Raw genomic sequence first — 15,233 nt, forward strand, 5'->3', positions numbered from 1 at the left:
GGAACAGGCATAAATATAGATCTCTTCCAGTCAGTTGGCGAGGTAGTTGTCTTCCAAATTTCTTGGTATAGACGAGTGAGTACTTCCAGCACTGCATCTGTTTGTTGAGACATCTTAATGGGTATTCCGTCATTTCCCGGAGCCTTGTTTTTCGCCAATACCTTCAGTGCAGCTTGGAATTCTTCCTTCACTACCATTGGTTCCTGATCATATGGTACCTCCTGAAATGGCTGAATGTAGACAGATTTTTTTTTGGTATAGTGGCTCTATGTATTCCTTTCATCTTTTGATGTTTCCTGAGTCGTTTAGTATTTTCCCCATAGAATCTTCATGTTGGGGCAGCAAGCATACAGAAGACCTGAATGATGCCATCAACCATTTTGGCCTAAGTGACATTTATTGAACACATGTCTGTTAGTTTGTCATACTGTGGGGGCTTGCATGTTGCTGTGATGCTGGAAGCTATGCCACCGGTATTCAGATATCAGCAGGGTCACCCATGAAGGAGAAGTTTCAGCTGAGCTTCCAGACTAAGACAGACTAGGAAGAAGGACCCAGCAGTCTACTTCTGAAAAGCATTATCCAGTGAAAACCTTATGAATAGCAGCAGAACATTGTCTGATACAGTGCTAGAAGATAAGCCCCCCAGGTTGGAAGGCACTCAAAAGATGACTGGGGAAGAGCTGCCTCCTTAGAGTTGACCTTAATGACGTGAATGGAGTAAAGCTTTCAGGACCTTCATTTGCTGATGTGGCACAACTCAAAATGAGAAGAAACTGCTGCAAATATCCGTTAATAATCGGGACCTGGAATGTACTAAGTACGAATGTAGGAAAATTAGAAATCGTCAAAAATGAAATGGAACACATAAATATCGATATCCTAGGCATTAGTGAGCTAAAATGGACTGGTATTGGCCATTTTGAATCAGACAATCATATAGTCTACTATGCTTGGAATGACAACTTCAAGAGGAATGGTGTTGCATTCATCGTCAAAAAAGAACGTTTCAAGATCTATCCTGAAGTACAACACTGTCAGTGATAGGATGATATCCATACGCCTACAAGGAAGACAAATTAATTCGACTATTATTCAAATTTATGCACCAACCACTATGGCCTAAGATGAAGAAACAGAAGATTTTTATTAGCTGCTGCAGTCTGAAATTGATCGAACATGCAATCAAGATGCATTGATAATTACAGGTGATTGGAATGTGAAAGTTGGAAACGAAGAAGAATCAGTAGTTGAAAATATGGCCTTGGTGACAGAAACAATGCCAGAGATCGAATGATAGAATTTTGCAAGACCAATGACTTCTTCATTGCAAATACCTTCTTTCACCAACATAAACAGCGACTGTACACATGGACCTCACCAGATGGAACACACAGAAATCAAATTGACTAAATCTATGGGAAGAGACCATGGAAAAGCTCAATATCATCAGTCAGGACAAGGCCAGGGGCCAACTGTGGAACAAATCATCAATTGCTCATATGCAAGTTCAAGCTGAAACTGAAAAAATCAAAGCAAGTCGACGAGAGCCAAAATATGACCTTTAGTATATCCCACCTGAATTTAGAAACCATCTGAAGAATAGATTTGACCCATTGAACACTAGTGACTGAAGACGAGTTGTGGAATGACATCAAGGACATCATACATGGAGAAAGCAAGAGGTCATTGAAAAGACAGGAAAGAAAGAAAAGACCAAGATGGATGTCAGAGGAGACTCTGAAACGTGCTCTCGAACGTCAAGCAGCTAAACAAAAGGAAGAATTGATGAAGCAAAAGAACTGCACAGAAGATTTCAAAGGGCCTCTCGAGAAGACAAAGTAAAGTATTATAATGACACGTGCAAAGAGCTGGAGGTGGAAAACCAAAAGGGAAGAACACGCTCAGCATTTCTCAAGCTGAAAGAACTGAGGAAAAAATTTCAAGCCTCGAGTTACCATAGTGAAGGATTCTATGGGGAAAATATTAAACGACCCCGGAAGCATCAAAAGAAGATGGAAGGAGTACACAGAGTCATTATACCAAAAAGAATTAGTTGATATTCAACCATTTCGAGAGGTGGCTATATGATCAGGAACCGATGGTACTGAAGGAAGAAGTCCAAGCTGCTCTGAAGGCACTGGTGAAAAACAAGGCTCCAGGAATTGATGGAATATCAATTGAGATGTTTCAACAAACAGATGCAGCACTGGAGGTGCTTACTCATCTATGCCAAGAAGTATGGAAGACAGCTTCCTGGCCAACTGACTGGAAGAGATCCATATTTATGCCTATTCCCAAGAAAGATGATCCAACCGAATGTGGAAATTATAGAACAATATCACTAATATCACACAAAAGCAAAATTTTGCTGAAGATCATTCAAAAACGGCTGCAGCAGCATATTGACGGGGAACTGCCAGAAATTCAGGCCAGTTTCAGAAGAGGATGTGGAACCAGGGATATCATTGCTGATGTCAGATGGATCCTGGCTGAAAGCAGGGAATACCAGAAGGATGTTTACCTGTGTTTTATTGACTATGCAAAGGCATTTGGCTGTGTGGATCATACCAAATTATGGATAACATTGCAAAGAATGGGAATTCCAGAACACTTAATTGTGCTCATGAGGAACCTTTACATAGATTAAGAGGCAGTTGTTTGGGCAGAACAAGGGGATACTGAGTGGTTTAAAGTCAGGAAAGGTGTGCATCAGGGTTGTATTCTTGCACCATACCTATTCAATCTGTATGCTGAGCAAAAAATACAAGAAGGTGGATTATATGAAGAAGAACGGGGCATCAGGATTGGAGGAAGACTTATTAACAACCTGCGTTAAGCAGATGACACAACCTTGCTTGCTGAAAGTGAAGAGGACTTGAAGCACTTACTAATGAAGATCAAAGACCATAGCCTTCAGTATGGATTGCACCTCAGCATAAAAAAAACAAAAATCCTCACAACTGGACCAATAAACAACATCCTGATAAACGGAGAAAAGATTGAAGTTGTCAAGGATTTCATTTTACTTAGATCCACAATCAACAGCCATGGAAGCAGCAGTCAAGAAATCAAAAGACGGATTGCATTGGGTAAATCTGCTGCAAAGGACCTCTTCAATGTGGTGAAGAGCAAAGATGTCACCTTGAAGACTAAAGTGTGCCTGACCCAAGCCATGGTATTTTCAATCACATCATATGCATGTGAAAGCTATACAATGAATAAGGAAGACCAAAGAATTGACACCTTTGAATTGTGGTGTTGGTGAAGAATATTGAATATACCATGGACTGACGAAAGAACGAACAAGTCTTTCTTAGAATTCTAAGTACAACCAGAATGCTCCTTAGAAGCAAGGATGGTGAAACATCGTCTTACATACTTTGGACATGTTGTCAGGAGGGATCAGTCCCTGGAGAAGGACATCATGCTTGGCAGAGGACAGGGTCAGTGGAAAAGAGGAAGAGCCTCAAAGAGGTAGATTGACACAGTGGCTGCAACAATGAGCTCAAGCATAACAACGATTGTAAGGATGGCTCAGGACCGGGCAGTATTTTGTTCTGTTGCGCATAGGGTCGCTATGAGTCGGAACCAATTCGATGGCACCTAAGAACAACAACAACCCCAAAACAGCAGAAATCACATTATTTTGTAGTGCTCATTAAACAGACGTTATATTGAGTAGATGAGGTCAGACACAATGTAGTTCATGCAGTATAATTCCAATATATTAAGTTCAAGAAGAGGCAAAACTTATGTCTGGCTGTAACAGTGACAATTCTGGTTACTCCTAGGGTGAAGCTCAACGGGGAAAGGGGCACCAGAAAATAGAGGAAATGTTCCCTAACTTGATTTCAGAGTAAGCTATATAAATGCATATAAAAAGTAGTCGAGTTCCACACTTAAAATTAGCTCGTGCTATGCTCTGTATATGTGTTATACCTGAGAAAAAAAGTAAAAACTGTTCATAAATGTCATTTTGAAAAGTTCTTCTTCACGTTTTACATGCTGTTCCTCACAAGGACTAGAATCTGCCCTGGAGAACTCCTGTCTCCATGTTCTTCAACTCATTGAGAGATCAGACTGGGATTTCCTAGTTGGTGCCCTGCTCCTTGGTGGCATAGTGGTTCAGTGCTGCGGCTACTAACCAAAAGGTTGGCAGTGTGAATCCACTCGGCGCTCCTCAGAAACCCTACGGGGCAGTTCTACTCTGTCCTATAGGATCCTACAGGGTCACTAGAAGTCGGAATCGACTCGACGCAACGGGTTTGGTTTTGGTTTTGCCCTGCTCCTGTGGAAAGGTATGTGATATGCAAGAGACGACAAACCATGAAATGTAAGCTAACACTTCGGACTTACAGGATTCTAAAAACGAGCAACTATTTAGGAGCAGCAAAAACAAATCATTTCTCTAAAGAACATGGTACATCTCTTTTCAAATAGGAAATACGCAAAGACCTACTTTCTCCACTCCTCAAAGGGATTGCAAATCTTTGACTGCCGAGATCTGCGTTTAAGAAACTCGAAGCGTTTTCTCTCTACTGGAAATAAGGACAACACTGGCTAGGTCCCAAAGTCAGGGAGATGCCGGGAACGTCCGGGCCACTGGGCGGAGCCCTCTGCGTCTCCACCCGGAACCCCGCCCTTCCCGTCCCGAGTGTCCCAGAACCCAGAAGCGGAAGCGCATGCGCCGCCGGCAGGTGTGTGACGTACGTTTTCGCCGCCGTGGACGTCCGGCCTGGCCGGGTACCAGGTACGGCCTGCCGGATACGGAGGGCCAGTTGCGGTTCTAAGGAATTGGCTCTGCTCCTGCCCAGCTCTGGCTTCTCCAGGCTCCCTGTATGGTCCAGAGCCGCGGGACCCCCACTAGCCGGACTTCGCCTGGAGCTTCCCCCCGCCGCCGCCGCCTGTTTTCCGCAGCTTCCGACTCGGCCGCCGGCGCAGCGAAGCGCCTGCTCTGACAGCCCCTGCTCAGTACTCCTGCACGGCCGGTGTCGGGACGGCCAGGTAGGTGGGATAGCCCTGCGTCTGTCGGTGAATTAATAGGTAAGATCTTGTACATCGTGGGCACGCACAAGCGAGGTGGACACCGTCAGTATCAGCTTCAGCTGGAAGTTTGTGAGAAATACAAAGTCACAAGCCTAGCGAAACCCAGGATAGTTAGCATGACGCTAAATGCCCTGCCCCCACCTCCCCCAGTTTGTCCGGCACCATGCTTCATTGCTTTTCTGGTCCTCGCAGGCAAGGACATTTGTTAAGTTATTGGTGGTTATTAAAAAAGTAAGATTACTGTGAAGCATATTCTCTACTTTTATGGTGGTAGTCATTAACATGAATTATGGAACGTGGATTGGAACTAGTACTTCCATTTCAGGAGGAAACGACTTAGGAAGAGGCACATTTCCAGGACTGTAAGGAATTTTGTTCATGATTGTGTGAGAAACAGTATGGCCAACATAATGTGGCAGAACAAGTTTAATACAGGTGATGAGCGACTTTCCGATATAACTTGAATACGTCCTAAGTCAGGGACTGACTGTATACATACATACATATTTGTTTTATATATATACATAATGCATATATAAAATATGTTATAATCTGTGTATTCGATTATTCCGTGCGTGACCCCAATTATCAGTGTCATAAGCTAGAACAGAAAAAAACAAGACATGATGCATACTCCTAGATATTACAGTATTAAAAGGAAGACAATTTTAAGTAAATAATGAAAAAGCAGGGACATCTAATAGGTTATACTGCTTTAAAAGAAACAGTAAGGTTCATAGAAGTTGTTCCATTTAGCTGCATACATGGATGAGCAAGACTGAAGGTATATGGGAGGAGTGGGGGTTGAAAGAGTATTTCAGGTGGGAAGAGTGAACATGCCCTGAGGCAGTAGAGAATCCAGTATCATCCATTCCTTGAGGAAAGTCGGAGGTGATTGAAGCAGAGAAAGGGGAGGAGTGGTGTGAGCTAGACTGAATGAAGGGATGACAGCAGATGGTTCTGAACCAGGCCAGCTACTCTGGGTTTTTTCAAAGGCCAAGAGTAGACTTCACTGATGAGCATTACACAGGCATGGGGCGTGAATATGTTAATGATGTAAAGCAGGGCACTCCAGTTCTCGTACTGCAAATAGATTTTGGAAGTGACAGCCAGAAAGGAATGAAATCAGGCAGGGACGAGTTATGAACAAGTTAGGGAAGACTCTGGGGTGGCCTCAATGTGGAGCATGGTTTTGGGTCAGTAAGTGAATTGAATGATATAACGTAAGATGATTCAAAGGGCACCAGTTGGCAGGTAGAGTAACTAATGCTTCTCAAAGTTGGATGTGGATAACCAGGGATCTTGTTAAAATGTAGATTTTGATTCAGCAGGCCTGGCATGGAGGCCTGAGATTCTATACAGGTACTCCTCGACTTACAACATGTTTGAGCTAGTATGAACTGCACTTAAAACCATCCTTTTCGATTTGTATATCTTGTCATTAGTAATATGTACTACATCCAGTGTTGTTCCACATTAATTTGGTGATGTTATTCTCAGATGTTCACTCACATGTTTATAAGTAATGTTTCTAACCTCCAAAGACAAATATCAGATTTATAAAGATACTGATAGTAAAAGGCAATGATAATGAAAACTTTAAAAAAAAAACAAGGTATTCAACTTGTGTCAGAACCAACTTAAGACGGAGTCAGGGAATGGAACCCCGCAGTAAGCAGGGGTCTGCCTGTATACCTAACAAGCTCCCAATTTTTGCTGAAAATAATAAGTATAGAAATAAGAATGTATATTAAAACTAGAGAGTACTATTAAACAATAAAAGAAAGAATAATGCTTAAAGGGGAAACAGTGGTATAAAGACTTTGCCAGAGAGAACATTCACACTGAGTTCAAGAAATAAAAGAATAGGAGTCAGCAGGATGAGGAATTGTGGTAGAAAGAAACAAACAGGCAGGAGACTGCTACTTAGAGAAAACTAAATGATTTTGTGGTCGATTGGTTGATGGCTGAATTATAAGATTGATAGAGAAAGTGTTGAGGAACCCCACCAGATTTCTGAAAAGGTTGGGGATTGGTGCCAGGGCCTCAAAATGAAGGGGAAGAAGGGGAAGAAGAAAAAAAAATCCTTGAGACAGAAAAAATGTTAGTAGGAAAATTAAGGATCACATTTTACTATCATAAAAATGAAAACAAAAAACAAGATTTTAACTGCATATAATAAAAAATCAAGAAAACATAATGGATTCTTTGACCAAACTTGAAAAATATGTTCTCCCTGAAAATTCACCCATGTTAATGTCAAATATAAATATCTATGTTGATACACAAGGGACAAAGTACCCAGGCAAACCCACAGCCTCAACGTTGGGCCTCTGACACCATGCAGGAAATCACGTTCAAGGTTTCCAGCATGGATGGGCCTGGGTGTTTCTCTGTTCCAGGATAAAGAAATTGCCCCATCTGTGATCTTGTTGCCTGAATGAAGAAGCCTGTGGAGCTGGATGAAGAATGTAAATACCCTCAACATACAACAATGCCTTGAGCCTGGAAGGAAATCCTACCTTGAGCCTGGAAGGAAATCCTGCCCACGGATAGAGCTGAAGGCCAAGAACCTGTCACCCCCTCCTTATTCAACACTGTCCCCCCACCCCCAGTCTTCTTCCGTTTTAGGTCCCAGGTGTGGCACAGGGAGAACTGGCCAAGCCTAGGCAGCTGGGGAACCTATCTTGCACATCCATAAATCACAAATAAGAATTTCAACTGTTGACTGGCCATTTGGACCAGACATTACTTACTGCCTTCAGACGGCCGAGTGGCACTGCTTTCACTTCCATCCCTCTTACCTTAACTGGATTCTTGGGCTCAGAGAGGACATTCACCTAACTCCAGAATCTGGAGCCAGGAAATGGTGAGTACTACAGAGAACTGGTTAATTCTTAGTATAAAGAGTGAGGCTAAATGTGATACAGTGGGGGATCAGCTGTGTACTCTGGGCTGTTTCTTCTGAGGTCAGAGGTGGTAGAAGAGGCCAAGTGACTAAATCCTAAGAGGCATCCTAAGGCCCTGCTCCACTGTCACAGGGCCTTTCCTGTACACACTTTGAAAGCCTTGAATACCTGGGGTCACCTTCCAGATATGACTCTCAGAGCCGGCACCATGGGGCATTACCATCCCCATCCTGGACTGTGGTGCTTTGTGTTGAATGACAAAATCTCCTGAGCAGAGCCTGAAGATGGAGCAGCTCTAGTTGAGGAGGCTGAGCCCCAGGCCCTCCAGAGCCACACTGTCCCATCACTGCAAACAATGTTCTTTGCTTTCCCCAGGCACTGCAACCTTTTCTGTGCAGTTCTTAGAACAACAACTTCACCCCTCACACTATGTTTGGTAAAGAAAGGGAGAGGGATTGGCAACACAGGGATTATCAAATGAATTAATTTTTGCTTTGGAATGGGTGTAAATGGTATCTTAATTGAATTTTATTCTGCAATTATCTTACAGTACTCAAGAACTGACAAGGCTGTACATATTCTCCCAATGTTAATTCATCTTTCTCTGACTTCGATGGGCTTCTTTACAGAATCTAGAAATAAACTGTTGTTTTTGTTGTTGTTAGGTGCCATTAAGTCAATTCTGACTCATTGTGGTCCCATGCACAACAGAAGGAAACACTACCCAGTGCTTCGCCGTCCTCACAGTAGTTGCTATGTTTGAGCCCATTGTTGCAGCCACTGTGTCAGTCCCATCTTGTCAAGGGTCATCCTCTTTTTCGCTAATCCTCTACCAAGTGTGATGTCTTTCTCCAGGGACTGGTCCTTCCTGATAACATGTCCAAGGTACGTGAGGCAAAGCCTCGACATCCTTGCTTCTAAGGAGCATTCTGGCTGTACTTCCAAGACAGATTTGTTCATTCTTCTGGCAGTCCGTGATATATTCAGTATTCTTCGCCAACACCGTAATTCAAACGCATCAAATTTTCTTCAGTCTTACTTATTCATAGCCCAGCTTTTGCATGCTTATGAGGCTATTGAAAATACCATGGCTTGGGTCAGGTGCACCTTAGTCCTCAAAGTGACATCTTTGCTTTTTAACACTTTAAAGAGGTTTTTTGCAACAGATTTGCCTGATGCAATAACATGCTGTTTCATTTCTTGACTGCTGCTTCCATGGGCGGTGATTGTAGATCCAAGTAACATGAAATCCTTGACAACTGCAATCTTTTCTCCGTTTATCATGATGTTTACTGGTCCAGTTGTGAGGATTTTTGTTTTCTTTATGTTGAGGTGCAATCCATACTGAAGGCTGTGGTCTTTGTTCTTTGTCACTAAGTGCTTCAAGTCCTCTTCACTTTCAGCAAGGAAGGTTGTGTCATCTGCATAATGCAGGTGGTTAATGGGTCTTCCACCAATCCTGATGCCACTTTCTTCTTCATACAGTCCAGCTTCTTGGATTGTTTGCTCAGCATACAGATTAAATAAGTATGGTGAAAAGATATAACCCTGACACATACCTTTCCTGATTTTAAACCACCCAGTATCCCCTTGTTCTATTCAAACAACTGCCTCTTAATCTATGTACAGGTTCCTTATGAACACAATTAAGTGTTCTGAAATTCCCGTTCTTCTGAATGTTATCCATAATTTATTATGATCCACACAGTCAAATGCCTTTGCGTAGTCAGTAAAACACAGGTAAACATCTTCCTGGTATTCTCTGCGTTCAGCCAAGATCTATCTGACATCAGTGGTGGTATCCCCTGTTCCGTGTCCTCTTCTGAATCCAGCTTGAATTTCTGGCAGTTTCCTGTAATGTACTGCTGCAACTGCTTTTGAATAATTTTCAGCATAATTTTACTTGTGTATAATATTAATAATATTGTTTGATAATTTCTGCATTCCTTTGGTTCACCTTTCTTTGGAATGGGCACAAATATGGATCTCTTCCAGTCAGTTGGCCGGGTAGCTGCCTTCCAAATCTCATGGCATAGGTGAGGGAGCACTTCCAGTATTGCATCAGTTTGTTGAAACATCTATACAATACTTACAGAATCCTAATTTGTTATAGCTACACACACACACACACACACTATTATGTGTCAGTAAACCTCTCTATATACATGTCTGTACACACACATCCATACATTTGGACAAGGCCCTGTGCAGTATTCCTTAGAACATCTAGGCTATTTATAGACATTTGCACTTTCATATACACTTTTAAAGTATTTTTTGCAAAGTTCTTAAAAAAAAATACTTCTTTGAAATTTTGTGTAAATTCTGAGTAGAACAGTATTCTAAAAGCATGCTCTATCCTTTCATTTATTTCATATATTTTAGATGACATTTAATAATTTTTAATTGTGATCTTTTATTAATTACAGTCCTTAGTTCTTTTAATTTTTTCAGCTGCTTGGTACTAGTGCACATAATATATAAAATAAACCTTAGTTGGATATGTTGCAACCTGAGAAATGTGCTAAAATCTCTTAGTCCTGTAATCCCATGTAAATGCTTCTGGGGTTGTACATATATAACTATTTAACCCATAAAATAGAACGGATTCTGTTTTTTACCTTAAAATGCTTAACCTTTCTCCCCTTCCCCTTTTGTATGTGTGTGTGTGTCGGAGGGAAGTGTACTGTTTAAAATCTCTAGAATAAAGTTAAGTAGGAATATAATAATGAATATCTTGTTTTTCACCTGCTTTTCTGGGGAAGTGTTGAACTTCTCACTATGTATATTCTTTGATGTACATTTTTTATATATGCCCATTTTCAGATTGTGCATGTTTCTTTGCATTTCTGAATTGATTCTTTTTTTTTACGTACATGCAGGGTAATTTATACTACATGTACAGTTGAGTGAAATATAAAGTGAACATCCATTTAATGGACATACACTGTTCTTGACTCCTCCTCCCCCCACCATGAGTTGATTGCTAAGCAGCATCTCTTTCTGCCCTCTTGATTTAACCAGTATCTCAATATTTATGAGAACCATTTCTTTATTTTTATTTATATATGTTTTTAACCTATATATAGATCCCCAAGGAGCCCTGGTGGCATAGTGGTTAAGTGTTCAGCTGCTAACCAAAAGGTCGGCAGTTTGAATCCACCAGCCGCTCCTTGGAAACCCTACAGGGCGACTCTGCTCTGTCCTATAGGGTTGTTAGGAATCAGAATCGACTCCATGGCAATGGGTTTTTTGGTTTTGGTTATGTATCCCCAAATAAATACATTTTAATTTTGGTGGGTTTTTTTGTAGCAAATGAATAGAAAAACTCTCTCTATACTTTATATGCCAATTCCTTTAGTTCAGATTTGCGTTAGGAGAACCTCCGTGGGTTGTACATTCACTTTAATTGCCCTGTAGTGTTCTCTGGATGGAATGTCCTGGAGTAATTTAACAAGTCTATTTTTTGAGGCTATTTGAGAAGTTTTCATTTAGGGACTGTTATAAACAGCACTTTCATGGTTTTAGCTCTCATATTTAGGTTGTTGATCCATTTTGAGTTAATTTTTGTATGTGGTATGCTGTAGGGCTCCCACTTCATTTTCGTGTAGAAATCCGGTCATCCTTGCATCATCTGCCGTAAAGACTGTTTTTCCCTGTTACAAACAATTCTTTAAAAAATGTTTCTTTCTCTGTATCTTTCCGCTTTTAATGCCTTATCCTCGTTTCAGTCTCAACAAGCCCTGAGTAACTTCTGCATCCTTTCCTATAAAATCTGCTCCCCTTGAAGGCTTCCACATCTGTGTTGATGGTGCTCCGTCTTTTCTGTTTTTACAGGTAAAACACTTGGACAGACTCATTCGTGCTGCCTCTTTTTCTCACACACATGCTTTCTGTCCATCAGGCATTTCTGTTGGCTGTGCCTTAAAAAGGTCTAGGGACCATCCCTTACACACTCATTTTTGTTGCTACCACTCCAGTCTCAACATTTCTTAATGTGATTGTGGCCATAACTTCTAACAGATCTGCCAGCTTCTACATTTCCCTCTACACAAAAATCTTTTAGGAGCTATCAGATCAGTTTCTTCCTCTGCTCAAAAGCCTAAAATTGCTCCGCATTTCACTCAAATTAAAGGCTAGAGGCTTTACCGTTGCCACCAATTGCCCTAGAACATGATACGCCCACCTACCTCAATCACCGCTTCACCTTCCTCTATTACTACTTTCTCATATCTCATCCTGCCACGGTCACACTGGCCTTTGACTCTGCCTGCAACATGCAAGGCACACTCACCTTCTGGCCTGTTTCCTGTTCCTGAAACAACGTTTTGTCATGTATCTCCTTGGGTACCTCCTTCACATCCCTAACCAGTTAAATCAGTTGCGTCCAGTCAGGTCCAACTCATGATGACCTGTGTGCATTCCACATACAGCCACACCCTGTGGTGTTCTTATTGGCTGTTACCTTTCAGAAGGTAGACAGCCAGGCCTGTCTTCCAAAACACCAACCTTCAACCTTTCAGTTAGTAGCTGACTGCTTAATTGTTTGAGCCACCCAGGGCCTCCCCCCTTCACCTCCCTAGGTCAGTGGTAATTCTGTATTTAACTTTTTTTTTTTAATTAAGTTTTATTAAGCTTCAAGTGAACATTTACAAATCCAATCAGTCTGTCACATGTAAGTTTACATACATCTTACTCCCTTCTCCCACTTGCTCTTCCCCTATTGAGTCAGCCCTTTCAGTCTCTCGTTTCGTGACAATTTTGCCAGCTTCCCTCTCTCTCTATCTTCCCATCCCCCCTCCAGTCAAGAGTTGCCAACACACTCTCAAGTGTCCACCTGATTTAATTAGCTCACTCTTCATCAGCGTCTCTCTCCCACCCGCTGACCAGTCCCTTTCATGTCTGATGAGTTGTCTTCGGGGATGGTTCCTGTCCTGTGCCAACAGAAGGTCTGGGGAGCATTGCCGCCGGGATTCCTCTAGTCGCAGTCAGACCATTAAGTCTGGTCTTTTTATGAGAATTTGGGGTCTGTATCCCACTGATCTCCTACTCCCTCAGGGGTCCTCTGCTGTGCTCCCTGTCAGGGCAGTCATCGATTGTGGCCGGGCACCAACTAGTTCTTCTGGTCTCAGGATGATGTAGGTCTCTGGTTCATGTGGCCCTTTCTGTCTCTTGGGCTCTTAGTTGTCGTGTGACCTTGGTGTTCTTCATTTTCCTTTGCTCCAGGTGGGTTGAGACCAATTGAGGCATCTTAGATGGCCGCTTGTTAGCATTTAAGACCCCAAACACCACATTTCATAGTGGGATGCAGAATGTTTTCATAATAGAATTATTTTGCCAGTTGACTTAGAAGTCCCCTCAAACCATGTTCCTCAGACCCCCGCCCCTGCTCCGCTGACCTTTGAAGCATTCATTTTATCCCGGAAACCTCTTTGCTTTTAGTCTGTATTTAACTTTTGAGGAACCATCAAATTTTTTCCACAGTGGATGCACCATTTACATTCCCACTAACAATGGACGAAGGTTCTACTTCCCCACGTTCTCGACACTTGTCATTTTCTGTTTTCTTGATAATAGTCATCTTAGTGGGTGTGAAGTGATACCTCATTGTGGTTTCAACTTCTTTTTACCTAATGACTAACGATGTTGAACATCTTCTCATGTGCTATTTAGCCATTTGTATATCTCCTCTGGGCAAATGTCTATTTAAGTCCTAAATGGATTGTTTGTCTTTATGTTATTCAGTTGTAGTAGTTCTTTATATACTCTGGATGTTAAACTCTTTAAGTATATGATTTGTAAATTTTTTCTCCCATCCTGGAGGTTGTATTTTCACTTTCTCAATAGTATCCATTGATGCACAAAATTTTTAATTTTGAAGAAGTGCAGTTTATCATTTTTTATTTGGTTGCTTGTCCTTTTAATGTCATATTTAAGAATCTGCTGCCACATTCAAGATTTACCCCTATACTGCTTCTATGAGTTTTATGGGTTTAGTTCTTACATTTATATCATTGATCCATTTTGAAGTAGTTTTTGCATATGGTAGAGATCCTGGGTGGCACAAACAGTTAAGTACTTGGCTAGTAATCAAAAGGTTTGTGGTTCTGATCCACCCAGGAGTGCCTCAAAAGAAAGGCCTGGCGATCTGCTTCTCAAAGATCACAGTCATTGAAAACCCTATGGAGCACAGTTCTACACGGATACACATGGGGCCTCCATGAGTTAGAATCTTCTCAACCACACTAGTTAGTGTTTTGGATATGATGTGAGGTGGTATCCAACTTCATTCTTTTTTGTGTGGAAATCCAGTTGTCCCAGTTCTCTGTTGAAGAGATTGTTCTTTGTCCCTTGAATGATTTTGGGACCCTTATTAAAAATCAGTAGACCATAGATTAGGTTTATTTATGGACTGTTAATCCTGTTACATTGATCTATATGTATATCCTCATTCCACTGTGACACTGTTTTGATCAGTGTAGCTTTGGTAGTAAGTTTTGAAGGCAAGGAGTGTGAGTCCGCCTACTTTTGTTTCTCTGTTTCAGGATTGTTTTGGGTATTTAGGATCCTTTACAATTCCGTATGAATTTGAGGATCCTGTTACCCATTTCTGGAAAAAAAAAAAAAAAAGGCCATTGGAACTTTGATGGGGATTATGTTGAAACTATATACTGCTTTGAGTAGCACTGATATCTTAACAATATTAAATCTTCCAATATGTGAAAATGGAATGTCTCTGAATTTATTTAAGTGTTCATTTTTTTTCAGCAGCGTTTTACAGTGTTCAGTATAGAAGCCTTTCACATCCTTGGTTAAATTTATTCCTAACATCCTTTTAGATGTTGTTGTAAATGGAATTGTTCTGTTAATTTTTTTTTTCAGATGTTGATTAATGGTGAAGAGAAACAATTGATTTTTATGTGTTTATACTTTAAATTTGCTGAAATTATTTATTAGGCCTAGTAGCTTTTTTATGGATTCTTTGGATTTTCTATCTATATGACCGTGGCATTTGCAAGTAATGATAGTTTCACTTCCTCTCAGATTTGGGCACCTTTTATTTATTTTTCCTGCCTAGTTTCTTTGGCTTTGTCATCCTGTATAATGTTGAATAGCAGTGGTGAAGATGAACATCCTTGTCTTGTTTTAGATCTTAAGGGTAAAGTCCTCAGTCTTTCAACATTGAATATGATGTTCGCTGTGGGTTTCTCATGAATACTTATTATCATGTTAAGGATTTTCCCTTTGCTTCCTAGTATGTTGAATGTTTTTATC

General features: G+C 41.1%; 1 protein-coding gene across 4 annotated transcripts in view; it reads left to right on the top strand.

Annotated features, from left to right (window-relative positions):
- Positions 1-4,699: 4,699 nt before the first annotated feature.
- Positions 4,700-15,233, top strand: part of LOC100676234 (zinc finger protein 14-like) — a 36,304-nt gene continuing 25,770 nt past the window's right edge. For 3 of the 4 annotated variants that reach the window (XM_064280615.1, XM_023552465.2, XM_010593369.3), the window contains exons 1-2: positions 4,700-5,007; positions 7,452-7,918. Coding sequence is in view for 3 of the 4 variants with exons in the window: in XM_023552465.2 (XP_023408233.1) it covers positions 7,916-7,918 (3 nt within the window). In the remaining variant the exon portion in view is untranslated. The other variant, XM_064280614.1, reaches the window with a different exon arrangement.

The sequence above is a fragment of the Loxodonta africana genome, chromosome 3 (assembly GCF_030014295.1).
Source record: "Loxodonta africana isolate mLoxAfr1 chromosome 3, mLoxAfr1.hap2, whole genome shotgun sequence".
NCBI lineage: Eukaryota > Metazoa > Chordata > Mammalia > Proboscidea > Elephantidae > Loxodonta > Loxodonta africana.